The sequence below is a fragment of the Brachycentrus maculatus genome, unplaced genomic scaffold (assembly GCF_059751285.1).
Source record: "Brachycentrus maculatus isolate JH-2025_06_01 unplaced genomic scaffold, ASM5975128v1 h1tg000241l, whole genome shotgun sequence".
In the NCBI taxonomy this organism is placed as follows: Eukaryota; Metazoa; Arthropoda; class Insecta; order Trichoptera; family Brachycentridae; genus Brachycentrus; species Brachycentrus maculatus.
In genome coordinates, this window is record NW_028280992.1 from 493,877 (window position 1) to 512,199 (window position 18,323).

The 18,323-nt window shown below is 31.8% G+C and overlaps 1 protein-coding gene across 7 annotated transcripts in view; it reads right to left on the bottom strand.

Moving 5' to 3' along the window:
- The window catches only part of LOC148306451 (protein Aster-B-like), a 44,269-nt gene that overhangs the window by 22,086 nt on the left and 3,860 nt on the right, over positions 1-18,323 (bottom strand). For all 7 annotated transcript variants that reach the window (XM_088265027.1, XM_088265024.1, XM_088265025.1 and 4 more), the window contains 5 exons: positions 10,981-11,106; positions 8,483-8,570; positions 4,490-4,817; positions 2,593-2,903; positions 1,479-1,598 (listed from right to left, as the gene is read on the bottom strand). In XM_088265027.1, coding sequence (XP_088121153.1) covers positions 1,479-1,598; positions 2,593-2,903; positions 4,490-4,817; positions 8,483-8,570; positions 10,981-11,106 — 973 coding nt within the window. The remainder of the gene's footprint in view (positions 1-1,478; positions 1,599-2,592; positions 2,904-4,489; positions 4,818-8,482; positions 8,571-10,980; positions 11,107-18,323) is intronic.

Genomic DNA, 18,323 nt, shown 5'->3' on the forward strand with positions numbered 1-18,323 from the left:
GATTTATGACGTTCTTGAAAGGAGTGAGCAATATAATAAAGATACCCTAGCACATAAATGTACTAATTACAATACAACACGATGGTGACAAAAACAGTAAAAAGTTTTTGTGGTAAAATCTATCCATTTTTAATTAAAATCTTAGTAAATACCACTATTTCTTAAAATCTACTGTGACACGTGTTTCAATGCATTCCGCATACAATGTTTGAAAATGATGCGGAATGCATCAAAACACGTGTCACAGTAGATTTTAAGAAATAGTGGTATTTACTAAGTAAAACATTAATTAAAATAAGGTTTTGTGTTAATTCTTCAGTCATTCAATTTTTTACTATGTCTAAAATTTTGGCTTGCAAATGCTGAAAGCCAAATCAACATAGGAGCTATTTATATGAAGATTATTATCGATATAACAACATAGATGAATAAGTCTATTGATACGGCAATATGGAAGACTAGGTACGTACAGGGCTAACGACATGTCATTGGCTGATTTACGTGGCATTTTTAAGATGTGCAATAATTCGTGAAAAATGAAGGTCTTCGCTAACTTATTAAAAAAAAATATCAACTATAAATTTTGCGTGCAAAGTGGTGGTATCGTGGTGAAAACCTTGTATGTTGTCATATATATGTACAACTATCTGAAATTTGAGCACTGAGGTTGTCGGCCACAGGTAGAATGGTGAATGTTACACACCACGTGACTGGTCGTAAGCTCTGTAAATACCCAGATTTCCATATTCCCATCTCAATAGACTCCTTCGCCTATGCTGAGATATCAATAAAAATCTTGAATTAATATATTATTGATTACTCAGATCAATATATGTAGTAACTATTCATGAGAAAAAATATACATATATTATAAGCTACTGCAAAAACTGGGCATGTTTAATTTTTTAAACCAGTTGTCATGACTTAAAATCATGCTACATATAAAGTTAAACCTTAAAGTTGAATGATAGAGCAATATTAGTAATAACTATTCAGGAGAAAAATACATATCGCTCATTTGGCGGAACAATGGGGTAATTACACTTATAGAAATATCACAGGAGATGCCATTTAGACATTGTAGCAACAGAAATGGCGCCATTTTATTATTTTATTGTACTATAACAATGTATTAAAAATAAATATCAAGCCACTTATTGAACTTTTTACTGTGCAACAGATCTTTTTAGGTAAAACCTGAAGGTTTTTTATCCATTCAAAAAATATTTAGTACATTAAAAAAATTATTCAACAACACCTTTTCTTCAAAATGCAAAAAAAACACTTTCTGCCCTATAGCGGGTAAATATTAAGTTAAAAATATGCCTCTTTTGCTGGGATATACATAGTACATTTTCTGGGCATTCTGAAAACATGCACAACTGAAAATTTACGATTTTGGATTTATGATGTTCTTGAAAGGAGTGAGCGATTTGTGAGCTTTAAGCGATTTATATTGAAGAGAGATGATAAATTACCTCTGTTATAGATTCAGCAGATAGTCTAATACCGGAAAGTTTGTCTTCTTCCAAGTAGTTCTGCGGATATTCCTCATCATCAGAATTGAAGCCTAGCTCTTCTCCATAGCAGATGTGAACCTGACGGGTGATATAAAACAGAGTGATATTAATTCACGTAGCGTAGTGAGTGAGATAAGTCACACTTGGACGCGTGTGATAAAAGATAACACACGTTTGAAGGATAAGGCCAGTCGTATAGTGTTAATAATAGATAAGGGAATATAAAAATCATTTTGTCTTTTAATTTTTTTATAAAAGGTATTTATAAAATTACTGTACAGTGAAAGGTGCCAAGTGCCAAATCAAATATTTGACAATAGCCTGAAAAAAAAACATAACTGCTGCAAAGTTAAAACAAAATACTTGGTATTTATTACTTGTTTTATTGAATTATTAACACATTCACACATTGACCACTTAATGTCTTTAAAAAGGATGGTCTTCAAATAAAAAAAATGCTTATTTTTAGCGCATTTACACATGCATTACAAATCTATACATTACACAGAGAACTGAATCAAACAACAATTATTTTTATATTTAATTGAAAATTGTACATATTGGATGTTGTTTGATGCATTTCCATGTTTTTGATCTTTTATTAAAGTTTTCATGTAGTATGTTTTTGGCGATTTGTGAATCGTTTGGCTGGGAAGTGTTTTGTAGATGAATTCAATGAGAAAACCGTTTTAGTGCCAAGATTTTTCTTATATGTATACTAAAATTGCTGACATTTTTTTGTGAAAATTGTCCATTTTAAATTTAGTGGACAATGTAAGGGCAAAAACAACAGGATTTTACAAATAAATTTATTTCTATGCTTTACTAAAAATTAGGTAAAATTGTTTGTGAATATAATTTACGCAATCGCTCAACTCCCAGCTCGGCCGCCAAAATACACTGACATTATATCATCGGTATATCGATGACCGCGCTTTTGGCAAATTACACCAGAATTGATATATCGATTCTCACAATGGTTAAAAAACAAACAATGGACAAATTGCGGATTTCATTGGACCTGTTGCCGCGCTAAAAATGGATCTATAGATGGAGAAAAAAAATAACAAACCCATTGCCACATTTCCTGACTCGACATCGGTTGATCCATCAAAGCATTCTGCCAGATCCGAAACAGCATCAAGTAGGTCTTGTCTCTCCCGGCGAAAGAAGTCAGGAAATGTTTCTCGCTGTCGGTGCATATTAATATAGCGTTTGGAATCACGATGGCCGTCTTCTCTTTAGTTATTGCGGTTACATCTTTCCAACGGAGAGATAGGAATGTTTCCCAACGGAAAATATTAGCGTAGAAACAGAGGTAGTTTTGAGATACGTAGAGTCGGCCATGAACTAGTATGTCTTTTTGAATGGCGCAGGAATAATCTGGAAAATATAAAAAATATATATATCAATCAGAACTCAAATACATAAATGTGCATAAATTTTACATATTACAATGTAAAAAGTTAGTTTTTATATTTAAAATATTACAATCAAACACTGATATTTGGGGTCTACTCTTCTCCGTCTTATTCCTCATTGCTGAGGGTTGTGACCCTTACAGAAGCAATGACTCTTCTCCAGTTATCCCTTGACTGCGCTGCACGTAGCGCTCTATCCACTGAGGTTCCTGCTGTCTACTACTAGTGAAAATAGCCATCTTAGGGCATTATCAAACTACTGTTATTATCGAGCAGTAGTTTGATAATGCCCTAACAAGGCGAAACAATTGTAACGAATTTAATTTTTAATTAATGTTTTTTTAACAAAACATTCAACTCAGTGTAGACCCAGGGTAAAACAGTGTTTGATTTTAAAATTTAAAATACATTTTTTGAAGTTCTACAGATGAAAGGTCAAATTAATAAATAAGTTGGTTTTTACATCCAGTCGAACTCTCATATTGCTTGTAGGAGTACAGGTATTGAGCCCCAAGTGCCCTAGTTATATCTGCCATTCTCCTTTACTACATAGCAAGAATGTCTTTGATTTACATGATAGGAACATGTTAGGAACGTTCACTTCCGTAATAGCTATCTTGTCCAATAGATGTACACATTTACTGATATAGAAAGCAATCCTCAATTGTCACATTTAACTTAGCCGGATCTATCAAAGAATTAAAATTCCCCATATATGAATTTTAATTCGATAACTTTAGTGTTATAAGAGCTACTCACTCCATATTTTTTGTAATATTAAAAATAATATTAAAGAAAATTTTCGCTTTCTTATTTTCATAATTTCAAAAAGTTAAATGATTCAAATTATTGTTTTAGACAAAGAGCACCATCAGTCGGTGCTGCAAGATCTACGTACTTATATATCAGCATAATTTTTTTTTATCTGCTAGCGACATGTTATCTCTTTCACTTTAATAAATGTAGTATTACCATAAGGAGAGAGCGAAAAAACTAGACTACTCTGCTTTCGTCCGATCCGAATTCCGGCCTCTCGCTTATTAGAAAGCGGCATTTAGTCGGCGTTTGGCGGCATGTTGGAACAGACGTGGCATCTATGACTCAGCTCAGTTGGTACTTGCTGTGAGCTACGTACTACAATTTCCATACTAGTATGAACTGGGGTCTTTCGGTACCCGGCTATGGATCACGTGTAATTTTTGGATGATCAGTACGGGAAAGGTAAACTCCACCTACCTCATAGATCTATTGAGTCACTTCGCATAAATTCTTTACTCATCATTTTCAAACCCTTATCCGCACCCCAATGGTGCATAGGGCACTGTATTATACAAACACAGTGTTATCTTGATCGTTAACGCACGAAAGAAAGGTGATCAGACCTCCGTTTCAGGTACCAGTCCAGGGTAATATTGAATAAATATTAGAGTGAAAAAATAACTTATATTTATTTGACCCCCCCCTGGGAATCGAACCCGGGACCTCCAGAACGGTAGCTGAGCGTGCTGAACATTACACTACGGAAGCGGACAAATTCTTTACACTCACCAACAATGAGTCTCTCGTCATCAGGTACATCCTTGAATATCTTCTTGAAATCTTCAGATCTGCTCTTGTAGGTGGGGTAGAGGGCGCTGTACCAGGACTTCTTCTTGCCGCGCGGGCCGGCCGGGGTGGCGGCGGCGCTGGCCGGGAGCCGGGCGGGGCAGTCCCCGAGGCTGCTGGAGGAGCGCTGGGGCTCCGCCGGGGGCGCGAGGGCGGAGGCGGCCTGCGGCGCGGGCGAGGGACAGTTTACAGAGAGAGATTGCGGCGGAGATTGGGATTGCGACTGGCTTGAGTTGTCGCTCGCACTGCGGGCCAAACTGGTATTGCCGCTCTGTGAAAAAATCATATTTATTTATTTATGGTTTGCAAACAGTGAAAACACATAACATGAAATGAAATACAGTGCAATACAAATCGTTTAAATATTTTTCATCAGTTATGAATAATAATTGGACTATGCTAAGTGAGGAACTCCTACCAACCATCAAGCAGAGTGCGCTGATGTACTTCGGACACGTTATGAGAAATGAAAAATATCCTCTTCTCCACCTAATCATACAAGGAAAGATTGAAGGGCGAAGAACTCAAGGACGCCGAAGGACATCATAGCTGAAAAACCTACGACAATGGTTTGGCAGAAGCACCAAATCTCTGTTCCGAGCTGCAGCATCAAAATTGAAGATAGCCGATCTTCGTTAGAAGTGGCACATAAAGAAGAAGAAGTGAGGCATTCATAAAAAAATATAATATTGTTAAAAATTATATTACAGTATTGTATAATGTATTGTAAAAAAAAAGAAATAATAAATAATAAAATAAATAATTAGATGAGAACACAAGAAACTTGCAGAAAAGGTAAAAGCACAGGTTAAATACATATATAAAGAAATAAGAGATATGTGGTTGTAAAAAAAGAGTAGTAACAATAATACAATAAGTAATGAAATAAAAAAATATAAGAAGTAAAAATTAAAAGCGAAATTAAACTAAGCGACGAGATAAAGGTGGAAAAAAGGTTCTATTTAAATTCGATTTCACCAATCTGGTAATAGACCTCTTGTTTTTCTCCGTGCCATCATTAAATCTCCGTGTCAATGATCTATCATTATTTTTTTATTTGATTTTTTTAAATCAATTTGAGAAATTGACCCAAAAACAAAACACCACAAAGTGTATGATTTTTTCTAAATTATGTGTTTATTGTTATAATCAGTTGGTAACTTGCATTTTAAATTATTTAAAATGCAAGTTATTACCATAAATTTTTTAATGTTTTCCTACAAATGTTTTTCTTTAAAATCTTATACGGATATCCAGGGATTTTGAAATTCTAGGGTTTGGATTTCCGGGGTTCTACTGTACCTAGTTTAAAAAAGAAGTTTTTATGAGAGTTTTGAACTCCGTCTACTAAAATTCAATACTGTGCGAAACCGAATATCAGAAGAAATAATTGATAATAGAAATTTCTGAAACTCTGATATAATGTAATCGATCTATGAATGACTTGCTTACCTCTAAAATGGATCTTTTATCAACAGGTTTCAATTTAAAAACTAACAATTTACACAAAGCCATTATATATACACATATTTGAAATTCAAATACCTATACAACATAGTTTTTCAAGTTGCTAGATCTTGATTTGTATGTTAACAATAAATATTCAACACACAACTGAAGAAAAGAAAAACCTTACCGATGACAAAAGAATTGTATTGAATAATCAAATTATGTGTACAATTAGAGGCATATTATCTAAAACAAATAGTTTTTAAAAAATGCTTACGTTTCTCCTTCCTTAAACTTTGATGCAAGATATTGTATTATATAAATACAATTATCAATTATTCAACTACGTAGCTAATAAAATCACAGTTTATATGACTAACAAACTAATAAATATATCTGAATAGAGTTCGAAAAGAAACACACTACCGTATTTCGATAAATGTCCTATTGGACTGAATGTTCTTTAGTATATATGAGTATAACATCGAAGCTATTTGAATCTCATTAAAATTCAATTTAAACACGATATCCACACAGACACGAGTCTATGAAAGAAAAGTCTACTGAATGTTTAATGCATTGCTAGAGTCAATATTTAACAGTTGAAGGCCTTGCATCAAAAGAGATCTACCACCATAAATTGACATTTAGAAGGTTTTGAATCTCACAAATTTCAACATTTTGAGTGTGTCCAAATACTTGTTCACAAAATCTGGATTATCTCCAATTACAGGAGTTATTTTCATATTATTTTTTGACATCTCATCAAAGATGAAGAAGAATATGGAAGTCTGGGCATTTACGGGGCTGACTTTTTAGCTTAATAAAAAGCTTCTTAACATCTCACCAATAGATGTCTCTAGTGAAGTTCTAGTGATTCAAGAACAAGGTTTCTAAATTGGTTCATATATAAAGAACTTCCAAGAATTTGAGTAGTGTGGTTGTCAACAATGGGTAGAATTGGTGAATGTTACACGTGTGTAAAGTGATCACTTAAACCAGCCGATGACGGTCGTCAGCTCCGTAAATGCCCAGACTTCCATATTCTTCTTCATCTTTGATGAGATGTCAAAAAATAATACTCACAAATTTCAATTATGAGTAAACAATATTATTCTTTTATCAAATATTGTGAAAAAACAACGTTTTGTTATATGTATACAAATTTAGTGTAAAATGTTTATATTCTTAATTTTCCTCTCTTTTTTGTGTGTATATTAGGTTAAAATGGTTAAAAACAATCAAAAAATGTATTGAAAAAGAACTCCACCGACAGGACACACAAGGTGGCTTGGTGGCTCTGCATTTTTTTATTAAAATATGCTTAAAATTGTGATTTAAATAAATGTATACAATTTATGTTAATAAAAAAAATATATCAAGACGAACTGGGCTTTTGATATCAAGGATCACACAGGTTTGGGATTGAATTTCTTTATCAGAAGGAAGGAACAAAGTTTGTAGATAAATTTTTTTAGCATCACGAAACGGTAAATATGCTGATTTTTAAATCTGTGAATTTACACACATACAATGGAACCCCAGAAATCCAAAAACCCGGGAAATCTCATTTTGAGGAAAACCATTTGAAAGAAAACATTTAAAAAAAACATGCAAAGACTGAAGAAAATGTTTTTTATTGCATAAAATTATTATATATAACCTAATTTATTTAAAAATTATTAAAACGTTAATAAAGTATACAGTACTGTCCCTGTACTGCTACTCAAGTATATACTGTAATGTTCAGTTTTCGGGGGTTCCACTGTATTAGATTGAAATGTAGAATATAGGCGGCACAGGCGGCGTATACAACGTAACTAACTACTGTAGTGTTAAGTACATGTATGTACTATATTACAAATTTCTCTGCTAATCCGCACTTTCCCAAATCCCAACAGGCCAAAGCCCCGATAAGTTCGGATTTCCAAGTTTCCACTATATGTCTCAACTCCTCACTTGTTTAATAAAATAAAAAAACAAATATGATTTCTTGTGTCAAATTATTTTGTCATTTTTTATTGATCTTTTGACAAATGTGTAAAATGAAACTAGATGTTTTTATTGTCACAATGTCTTCAAGTGTGACTTTCTTTCAAGGATTATATCGTAGTCATACAGGAAAAAGTGACCAAGTGCATTGTTTTACAAAAACGTGATCATTGACTATTTGATATCTTACTAGCTTAATACGTATTGCCCTCAATAATTCCAAAGTATTTTAAACTTGGAAGTATAATATATTGACTAATTAAAAATGACTAACTGCATTGGTGTTTATTTTCTTGCCAAGCAATAGTGACTTAAATGGCCCTCCTAAACATTTTACATTTTGGTAGTTGGTCACTTTCTCCTGTACGACTACGATATATAAACTGCGAAAATAAACTTTACTAACACTGAATATTGGTATAAAGTTTGCGAAGTATCAGACCTTGAACTAGAATATTGACTATTATAATATGTATAGAGAATTGATAAACTTACAACTTCAGACTGTCCCAGATAGTCACCATGTTCTAATATCGGGGAAGTTATTGGTCGGCGACACGGCGATGGTGAACGGGATACACTTCTGAAAGAAATAACAAACAAACATAAGAGATTTCCTATTTCACTCAGATTACTTTTGCAAGTAGGAGATGAAAAAAGTAAAAACAATGTATAATAATTAACCAATATAGTGCTGAGCTTATTTTCACATATTTTGCATAAATTGCTAAGGGATTTTTGGAAAAAAGTAGCTTTCTAATTAGATGTGCACAGATCTTAATTATTTTCCTCAAATATAGATGAATTTTCGTAATTCTTTCTGTTATGTGTAAGGGACATATCGAACTACTCAAATGAAACATATTTTTTACTATGTATAACTTTATTTATTGAATTGCTATGTAACTGTAATTATTTCAAACTGCGCAATAGTCGGTATTCCGACGCTCCGCACTTTATATTGACGGTTCGCACTCTAAGGGTTAAGGACCGAAATGAACTATGAAGAACCATTTTGACATCTCAACAAAGAAGAATATAGAAGTTTGCGTATTTACAGGGCTTACAACCTGTTAGGCTGCTTTAAGTTTAAATTTAAGTGGGGAAACCCAGATTTGTTGCACACCATGTGTGAAGAACCATATTGTATATATCTTCATCTTCTTCATCTTACTCCTCATTACTGGGGGTTGTGATCCTTGTGGGGGTAATAACTCTTCTCTAGTTATCCCTTGACTGCGCTGCACATAGCGCTCCAACCACGGAGGTGCCTGCTGCTGCCTTAACTTGATCGGTTCTTTGTGTGGGGATCTTCCTCTTCCCCTTTTCCCCTCCAGGCTACCAATCACAACCAGTCGTTCCAGGCTATTTTCATTGCCACTCGCAATGTGTTCGAGATCAGTTTAAAAATCCGTTTATGAGTTAAATCCCGTATTTTGCCAAATGAAAATGGAAAACAAGCGAGTGGGATCCGGTAAGTAGTTAAGAGGGTAGAGGAAAAAGGAAAATAAGGAAGAGATGATATGCTGAACAGTTAGGGCGCTGGTCCACTACCCGGAATTCCGTGTAATCTTACCGTCCAGCACGTCAGTTAGCGTTTTAAAACAACGATTGGCTTGTGCTTTTGTCCATCTTTCTTTGGATCGAAGTTCTTGATCGGTCGTGAACACGTTGCGCGTAAATTCGATCACGCTAAACTGTCGTAGTCGTTTTCATTTTTCAAAACCGTACTGCCGGACGGTGAATTCCCGTGTAGTAGACAATCGCCCTTAGGGTTTCAAGGATAGATAATAATATCTCAGGTGTTTCTAACAATCTTATTTTTTTACACTGAAAGATGATTACTTTCCATCATTATCTGATTATCATCAGCAAATTAAATTCTTTGAAAATTGATTAGTGATTACAATATTATTACCCCATGATTTTGATTGATCAATTATTATGGAATGACTTATAAGTGAATAATTGGATTGATTTATTTTTCTTCTTTTTTGCATTTCACAATATATTATAATTACAAAAAAATTATATTAAATTAATACAAAAAAAGATCCCACAAAGGCATGGCCTGTGTGTGGATTTACATTTTATTTTAGGTTATAATAAAGGGCACTGTACAGAATACAATAGAAAATAGAAATATAAATAGATTAAAGTGCTAATAAAAATTACAAATATTTGATTTTAACAGAAAACAAAAATGATGAAAATGAAAAAAATTAACAAATAAGTATGCACTATATCGCTGGTCAAATTCCAAAGGGCCACATGGCAAAAAAAATAAATTCTTTATTACGAAAATGGTATCTAAATTGGCAGCGTTTTCATATTCGAAAAAGATACCCATGATTCGAGCGTTATGAATGTCCCTTTTTTACACTGGAATCATGGGTGTCTTTTGAATATGACAATGTTGACGATTTTGATACCATTTTTGAAATTTATTTTTTTATTAATTTTATTTGGTCGGGAATTGTACAGCTTTACATTTAAAAAAGTACATAATGAAAAATAGTTACATTAACGATAATAAGCATTACATTACATTAACAAAAATAGTTACATTAATAAAAATAAAGCCAATTCAACAATTCCACATTATGTTATAATAACTATTAAAACATTAAGAGATTAAAAAAATATAAAAACAGTGGGAGTATGTGTGTGAGGAAGGAAGTAAAAGGGCAAGGGTATGGTATAAAAAAATTGAATTTGCAGGAAGGAAAAGAAAAAGAGAGGAATTAATGAGAGTGGTTAATGGATTTTTTAAAATTTTAAATGTTATTTTTTTGCTGTTTTTTCACACTATTCAAATAAAATAATCTTACAAGACACCCTTTTGCCATATGACTATACAGGGTGTTCGACTTGCCACCAAATTTTGCAAGCATAAAGAGTTTAATTTTTGTTTTGCATTGTGGCCCTTTGGCATTGAACCAGCGATATGAATTACAAGTTTAAAAGAAGAAAATGCTTAGATCTGAACCAACCTGTGTTCTGATGAAGTGTGCTGAGACGCTTGTTGAGTGATAGCTCCGGAGAAAGACAAGGCATGGCTGATGCTTTGCCCAATGGCATCGTGAGATGAAATTACAAGATTTTCCACAGATTTTCGCCTAAAACATTCCAAATAAAACATAAATATATAGTTAAAATGTTCACTGCCCTTACTGGTCCAATGTTGAATCTCATTCGACATCGATTTTTCCCTCTTAGGTCCCATGTCGGATGTTATTTGACATTTTTTTCATCATTAGTATTATTTATTTAAATTTTAAGCTTGAGTTTTGTAACTCGTATCTATTACAACAGTATGTGGAGCAGAGGACAAAGGATTTTTTTCCAATTGGAATGTAACTGTCTACCTAGATTTTTTTTTTCATTTTGGGGGACCGGAAAGGGTTAATATATCGCAAACAATCACAAGATGCTGTACAATCACAAAATAGCAATCCTATAAAACCCTAAAAGTATTTATAGATTTGGCATTTAATTTGTAGAATTCCATTTTAATTTATATATTAAATGTTACATCAAACACTAATTTTTTGAGTCTACAAAGCTGTACTTTATTGTTAAAAAAAACAAAAATAAATTTTGTGACAGTTGTTTCGCTTAGTTAAGGCATTTTCAAACGAATGTTTCAAACATTCCTTTGAAAATGCCATAACTAGGCGAAACAACTGTCGCAAAATTTATTTTATGTGTTTTTTTAACAATAAAATACAACTTAGTAGACTTAAAAAATCATTGCTTAATTTTACATTAAATATATAATTTCATTAATTGATTCGGCAGTCGCTTTGTGGTAAAATTTATCCATTTTTAATTAAAGTTTTGAAGGTTGAAGAGGGGGTAGGAGCTTTTCCTTATTTTTATTTATTTATTTAATTTTTACTATTATTTTTTATTTCTATTTCTTATCAGTGGGAACATAGATAATAAGGGGGAGGTTTTAGTCATTGTCATATTGTTATTTAACGTCCCAAGGGCCAAACTTTAAAATTTAGAATAAGCTTCACATACGGTGTTTGAAAATGATACGGAATGCATCGAAACACGTGTCACAGTAGATTTTAAGAAATTGTGGTATTTACTAGGTAAAACTTTAATTAAAAATCAAATATATACACTACAAGTCTATTAAAAATGTGAGATTTCTTTTTGGAGATGCTAGTACACACTATTCTTTTTGTGTGTAGCATTCACACGCGGCTCATGTTTATACTTGCAAGGACGTGTTTTGAGACAAGAGAGTATGAACATGAGTCAGGGACTAAAACTTTACACTCCCAAATAAAACATTAATACAAGAAATTTAATTATTCCTTTTTTTTTATTCATTACACACTGACATAAAAAATTATGTCTAGAATGTAAGGGTACACTTTCAATTAGGCAATCATATTCGCCTCATAAATTTGTATAACTATCCTTTCTTCACTCATTCGATTCACATGCCCAAATCATCTGAACACACCTTTCTTGATTTTTTCATTATATTTTTCCATAATTTAGTTAATTTTGAAACAAGCCATAAAAACCGCATTTCTTCTGCGATTTAGCTCACTCTTTCTGTAACGGCATAGGAAAATTATTAAAAACTGCACAAGTCAATGTATGTAAAATTTAAATTGACACGTAAGAATAATACCAGTATAACACATAAGAATAATACCAATATTACACATAAGAATAATACCAATATAACACATACGAATAATACCAATATAACACATAAGAATAAAACCAATATAACATTGATGAATAATAAACAAAAGAACCCAATCACCAAAAAATCAACTATGCAAGAAAACAAAAAAAACATTACATTTGGGTATTCAACTGTTTTTGGCCGGTATTAATTTTACGGTGCAGTGAACTGCATCTAACTGAGAAATAAATAATGAAGTAGACAAGAATGACAAATAAATAATCACACATTTAACCCTTTCATCGATAAGTTTCAATGAAGATTTTATTTGGAAAAGAGCAGGTTTTTATTTCATATTAAGATATCGCACACCTAGATCAAAACTGTGTATCAACTGAAACATTATGATTTTTTAGATAATCACGTATTCGGATTCAACAATCGAAGACGCATATATATATATATATATATATATATATATATATATATATATATATATATATATATGCTTTCTTTTGAAAAATATTTGAATATTGACAAATCGGATATATATATATATATATATATATATATATATATATATATATATATATATATATATATATATATATATATCCGATTTGTCAATATTCAAATATTTTTCAAAAGAAAGCACTATATGTTCTTTTTGGTGAATAAAAGAGCCCCTCGACTAAAACAGTTGCATTTTTTAATAACTGCCATAAAGTCGAGCGGGGTAGACATACGTTGGTGGTACAAAACAGATTTATTTCGAGTTGCGACAGTTTTGGTGATTAGATCTTGATCAAACGGCACTGCTTAATTTCGAGTTGCAACCATTTTGATGACTCAAGTACACGAAAAATTTATGTTTATTTTGACTTATTTCATTTCACGTCGAAATAATGAGAGAGAAAACTTCAAATATGCTGTACAAAACAGTAATAACTAAAAAAATCCTATTTTTAGAATAATTAGACCATTTGTATGAAATGTTTTAATATGCATTGTTCATTCATAAAAGAAAACAGAAAATTTCTATTACATAAGGCGACATTACGCCATTTTTACGCCGGCGACGTTTTTCGTCTCTACTGAAAAAACTATCTGAGTTGATACTCTTTTGATCTAGGCGTGCGATATGTTTGAAACATATGAAATAATAATCGACAATGGGTGACTCCACGAGTCCTTGTACAGTGCATACACATCACTGTAGTGGACTCTTAAATCACTAGATCTCATAAAATAATACGGTAAAATGATTGAGCTGTTTCTGATAATGAAACAATGCTTTATTGCTAAGCATTTAATAACAATATTTTCCAGTTCTTACAATATTTTTATGTTTTTATTAAACGTTTAAACAAAGAGAATTTTTAACTACTTTTAAAACTGTTCTTACATACACAAAGGCTTTCCATATAGTACTTCTAGCTCATAAGTTAATTATAATTTACTACTACCGCCGTTACTACGGTAACCCATGGTAATCAAGGTAATAAATAATAAGGGAAAATGTTCAAATTCTCTTTTTTTGTGCCCGTACTAAATACGGGCAAATACGCAAAAGCCCATTTTTTTGCATGTTTGTGGTACGAGCAAATCGGTCAAAGGGTTAATGTATTAATTTATATAACATAACCCTACTTATTTACCCAATGCTATACAAAGATAGAGAGATATTATACAAGAAAGACAACACTATCTATATAAAACTTTATTAGATGTGATAACTGTACAAATATTTGCTTGAAAATGCTAGATTATTTTAACACATCTATGGAAAGACAATATGAACGTGTAAATTGTTGAACAAGCATAAATGTTATGTTACAAAATTAGTTTGCTTAGGACGATTAGACCATTCATCTGTGCAAAATTATTTTTAAATGCGTGTGATACCTATATTTGAAACGAAAAATCCCAGATTCAATTGATATCTAAAATAGATTAAGAAATCTATTCTCTTCTTCTTCAAATCTTTATCAGCACCCCAATGGTGCGTAGGGCACTGTATCATATAAACACAGTGATATCTTGATCGTTATTAACACATGAAGGAAAGGTGATCAGCCCTCGGCTTCAGGTACCAGTCCAAGGTTTATTGAATAAATATTAGAGTGAAAAAATCACTTATATTTATTTGACCCCCCCTGCGAATTGAACTCGAGACCTCTAGAACGGTAGCCGAGCCTGCTGACCATTACACTACGGACACACTGGAAAGAAATTTATAAACTGGAATATGGAATTTTGGAAATTTACAGTGCTATTAACATTATTAGTGTAACATTCACCATTCTACCCATTATTGACAACCACACTACTTAAATTCTTGGAAGTTCTATATATATTAACCAATTTAGAAACCTTGTTCTTGAATCACTAGAACTTCACTAGAGACATCTATCTATTGGTGAGATGTAAAGGAGCTTTTTTTTAAGCAGCAACTCTTATATTAGTATGTGAGGTCCGAAACCTGGATTATAATCACACACATGAGTAATGAAACACATGATTGACAATTACATTACTGAATATTCGAAGAGGTATATAAATTATTTAATTAAAAACATCAACCATATTTTCAAGTAAAACTTTGTTTGCAACATCTATGCTTGAAACTTATCGGAAATCCATCCAGTAAGATGAAAATTTGTCACAAAACTATATAAGGTTAAGTTTAATCAAAAGAGGCATAATAATTTCTGTCTTTTAGAGAAGCTATATTTATGAAGAATGTTTACATCCATTTTTAATTCAAGTTTTACTCAGTAAATACCGTTATTTAAAAAAATCTATTGTGACATCGCTGACTCCTTTCAACAATGTTATATATCAAAAATCGACAATTTTCAGTTGGGCATGTTTTCGGAATGCCCAGAAAATGTACTATATCCCAGCAAAAGTGGCATATTTTAAACTTAATATTTACCCGCTACAGGGCAGAAAGTGTTGTTTTTGCATTTTGAAGAAAAGGTATTGTTTAATAGTTTTTTTAAATGTACTAAATATTTTTCAAATGGAGAAAAATTCTTCAGGTTTTACCTAAAAAGATCTGTTGCACACTAAAAAGTTTAATAAGTGGCTTGATATTTATTTTTAATACATTTTATTATATCCTTAAACTTTAAAAACGATCTCCTGAAAAATCAAGTTTTTTGAAATACGACGTTGAATGGAGTGAGCGACATGTGTTTTGATGCATCCCGCATCATTTTCAAACACTGTATGAAATATTATGACACGGGCTTCGATGTGGAATGCATCAAAGCATGAGTCACAATTGATTTTTGATGATTCGAACACCTATCATACGTCGTTTTACCACACATTACTCTGAGAGATCGCATTTCGAATACATTTAGTCTTCTTTCATCCTTCCCTTGCCAACTTTATGCTTCATTTCTATATATCAGTGATGGAACCAGGACCTCATTGTGTACTGCCAGTTTAGCTTTTGCCGATACAGTTATATTTTTTTAAATTTTAATGTTTATTCGTTATTTATTATAAAATGTAAACATGTATTGTTCACGGCAATGCCGAATAATAGCATGTAGGTCAATTTATTGCAAACAAACACATACCGTAGAACGGGGCTTCTTGAACATTGATGTGTTACTTGAGCCCAGTACAAAAAAGAGATTTAAATCTGTATTTGGTCTCCAATAATGAATGTATCGTGACAATAAGTGTCACCTGTCAGGGAAACAATGAATCATGTCGATACATTATTGTAGACCAAATACAGATTTAAATCTCTTTTTTGTACTGGGCTCAAGTAACACATAAAAGATCAAGTAGCCCCGTTCTACGGTACTTTATTAAATTGAAATATAAAATTGTAGGAAGTTATTTCAACACATATTTATGTCAAATTGATTATGTATGTCAGTGGACCGCAACATGTTTGATACTGTAACAAAAACAAATATGAATCATACCACTACCAAATTACATTGGTCAATAAACAAAGGAAAAAAGAGTTGAGTGTTAAAAACGGAACAAATAAATCATTACCGTAATACAGAACATTCTAAATGTAACATTGAGTTTGATTGCATTTTTTATATCAAATACCAAATAAAACAGAAATAGCTCACTCCTTTCAACGACGTCATATATAAAAAATCGTCAATTTTCAATTGTTCATGTTTTTGGAATGCCCAGAAAATGAACTATATTCCAGCAAAAGCAGCATATTTTTAACTTAACATTTACTTGCTATAGGGCAGAAAGTGTTGTTTTTGCATTTTGAAGAAAAAGTATTGTTTAATTATTTTTTAAAATATACTGAATACTTTTCTAATGGAGAAAAAACATTCTGGTTCTACCTAAAAAGGTATGTTGCGTAGTAAAAAGTTCAATAAGTGGCATGGTATTTATTTTGAATACATTTGATTATATTTTTAAACTTAAAAAACAATCTCTTGAAAAATCAAGTTTTTTGATATATGACGTTGTTGAAAGGAGTGAGCGATATATCATATCCGAATTCATAGGCCTAATGATGACCAATGTGGAAGGCTAATAACCTTATCCACTATTCAACGAAATGAACCTTTCCGGGAGTAGGGAGGTAAATGAACGTCGATGCGAATTTTCCTCAAAGGAGTATCGACGTTAATGAATGTCGAAGTCTATCTGTCAGTTTTTATGATGTAATTTGTATAGTAATGACATCTGTGGATATTTGTATTTTACTTCATATGTCATAAAATAAAACCTAGAGATGGCGAGCTTTATTTTTTATTTAAATTATTTTAACATAATTTCTATCTTCATAATACAAAGATTATATTTTAAAAAAATACATATTTAATGTAAAAAAAAACCACTCCCCAGATAACAATTATTGTACTCCTGGAAAGGTTAAAGGAGAGGAAAAAAATGTACAGTTATTATTTTTAGATGTATGCGGGGTTTAATTCAAAGCTATAATAAATCATGGCAAATATGCAATATAATAAAGAAATAAAATTGCATTGGTTGAAAAAGTTTCATAATTAACAGGAAAAAAACATTATTTTTGCTTGAATATGCTATTTAGTTTTTCTTTTAAATACAAATAAAAAAAAATGATAATTTTGTTTGGAGTTACATATGACGGTAAAAAAACTCATTTTCACAACAACAAAAATTGTATGGAAAACTAAAAATCTGATGAAAATTACAAATTTCTCATTAAACTAGAATTGGCAATATTTTTTGCATTAAATGGAGCTTGGTACATCACTTTAATTATTAAATATATAATTTTATATATAAAAAAAAAACTTCTTATAAATACCTTTCATGATTTTAGAACTTTATTACATATTTTTTATTTTTTTTATAAATGATGATTTTTAAAGTGTCTTGAAGGATTAAAATAGGTGTTTTGCATAGGACAGTTCCGTTTTAAAGTGACGAAATGTCTTAATTACATGCACAATTAATAATATCAGCAGTAATCTGACCTTTGGAACGCAAGGTCGATGTAATGAGTGCGACCTGCTAACTGAATGCATGTCTACAACTTGTCAGTTAAAAAAATTACAGCTTTGAATAATGAAATATAATTATGTATATTTTATTAACTTCACGACTGTAATCAAACCGGGTAACAATAAAACTAAAATACGTTTTCATGTCCCTAATACTTTAAGAGTGTAATAGTGTAAGAATTTCACT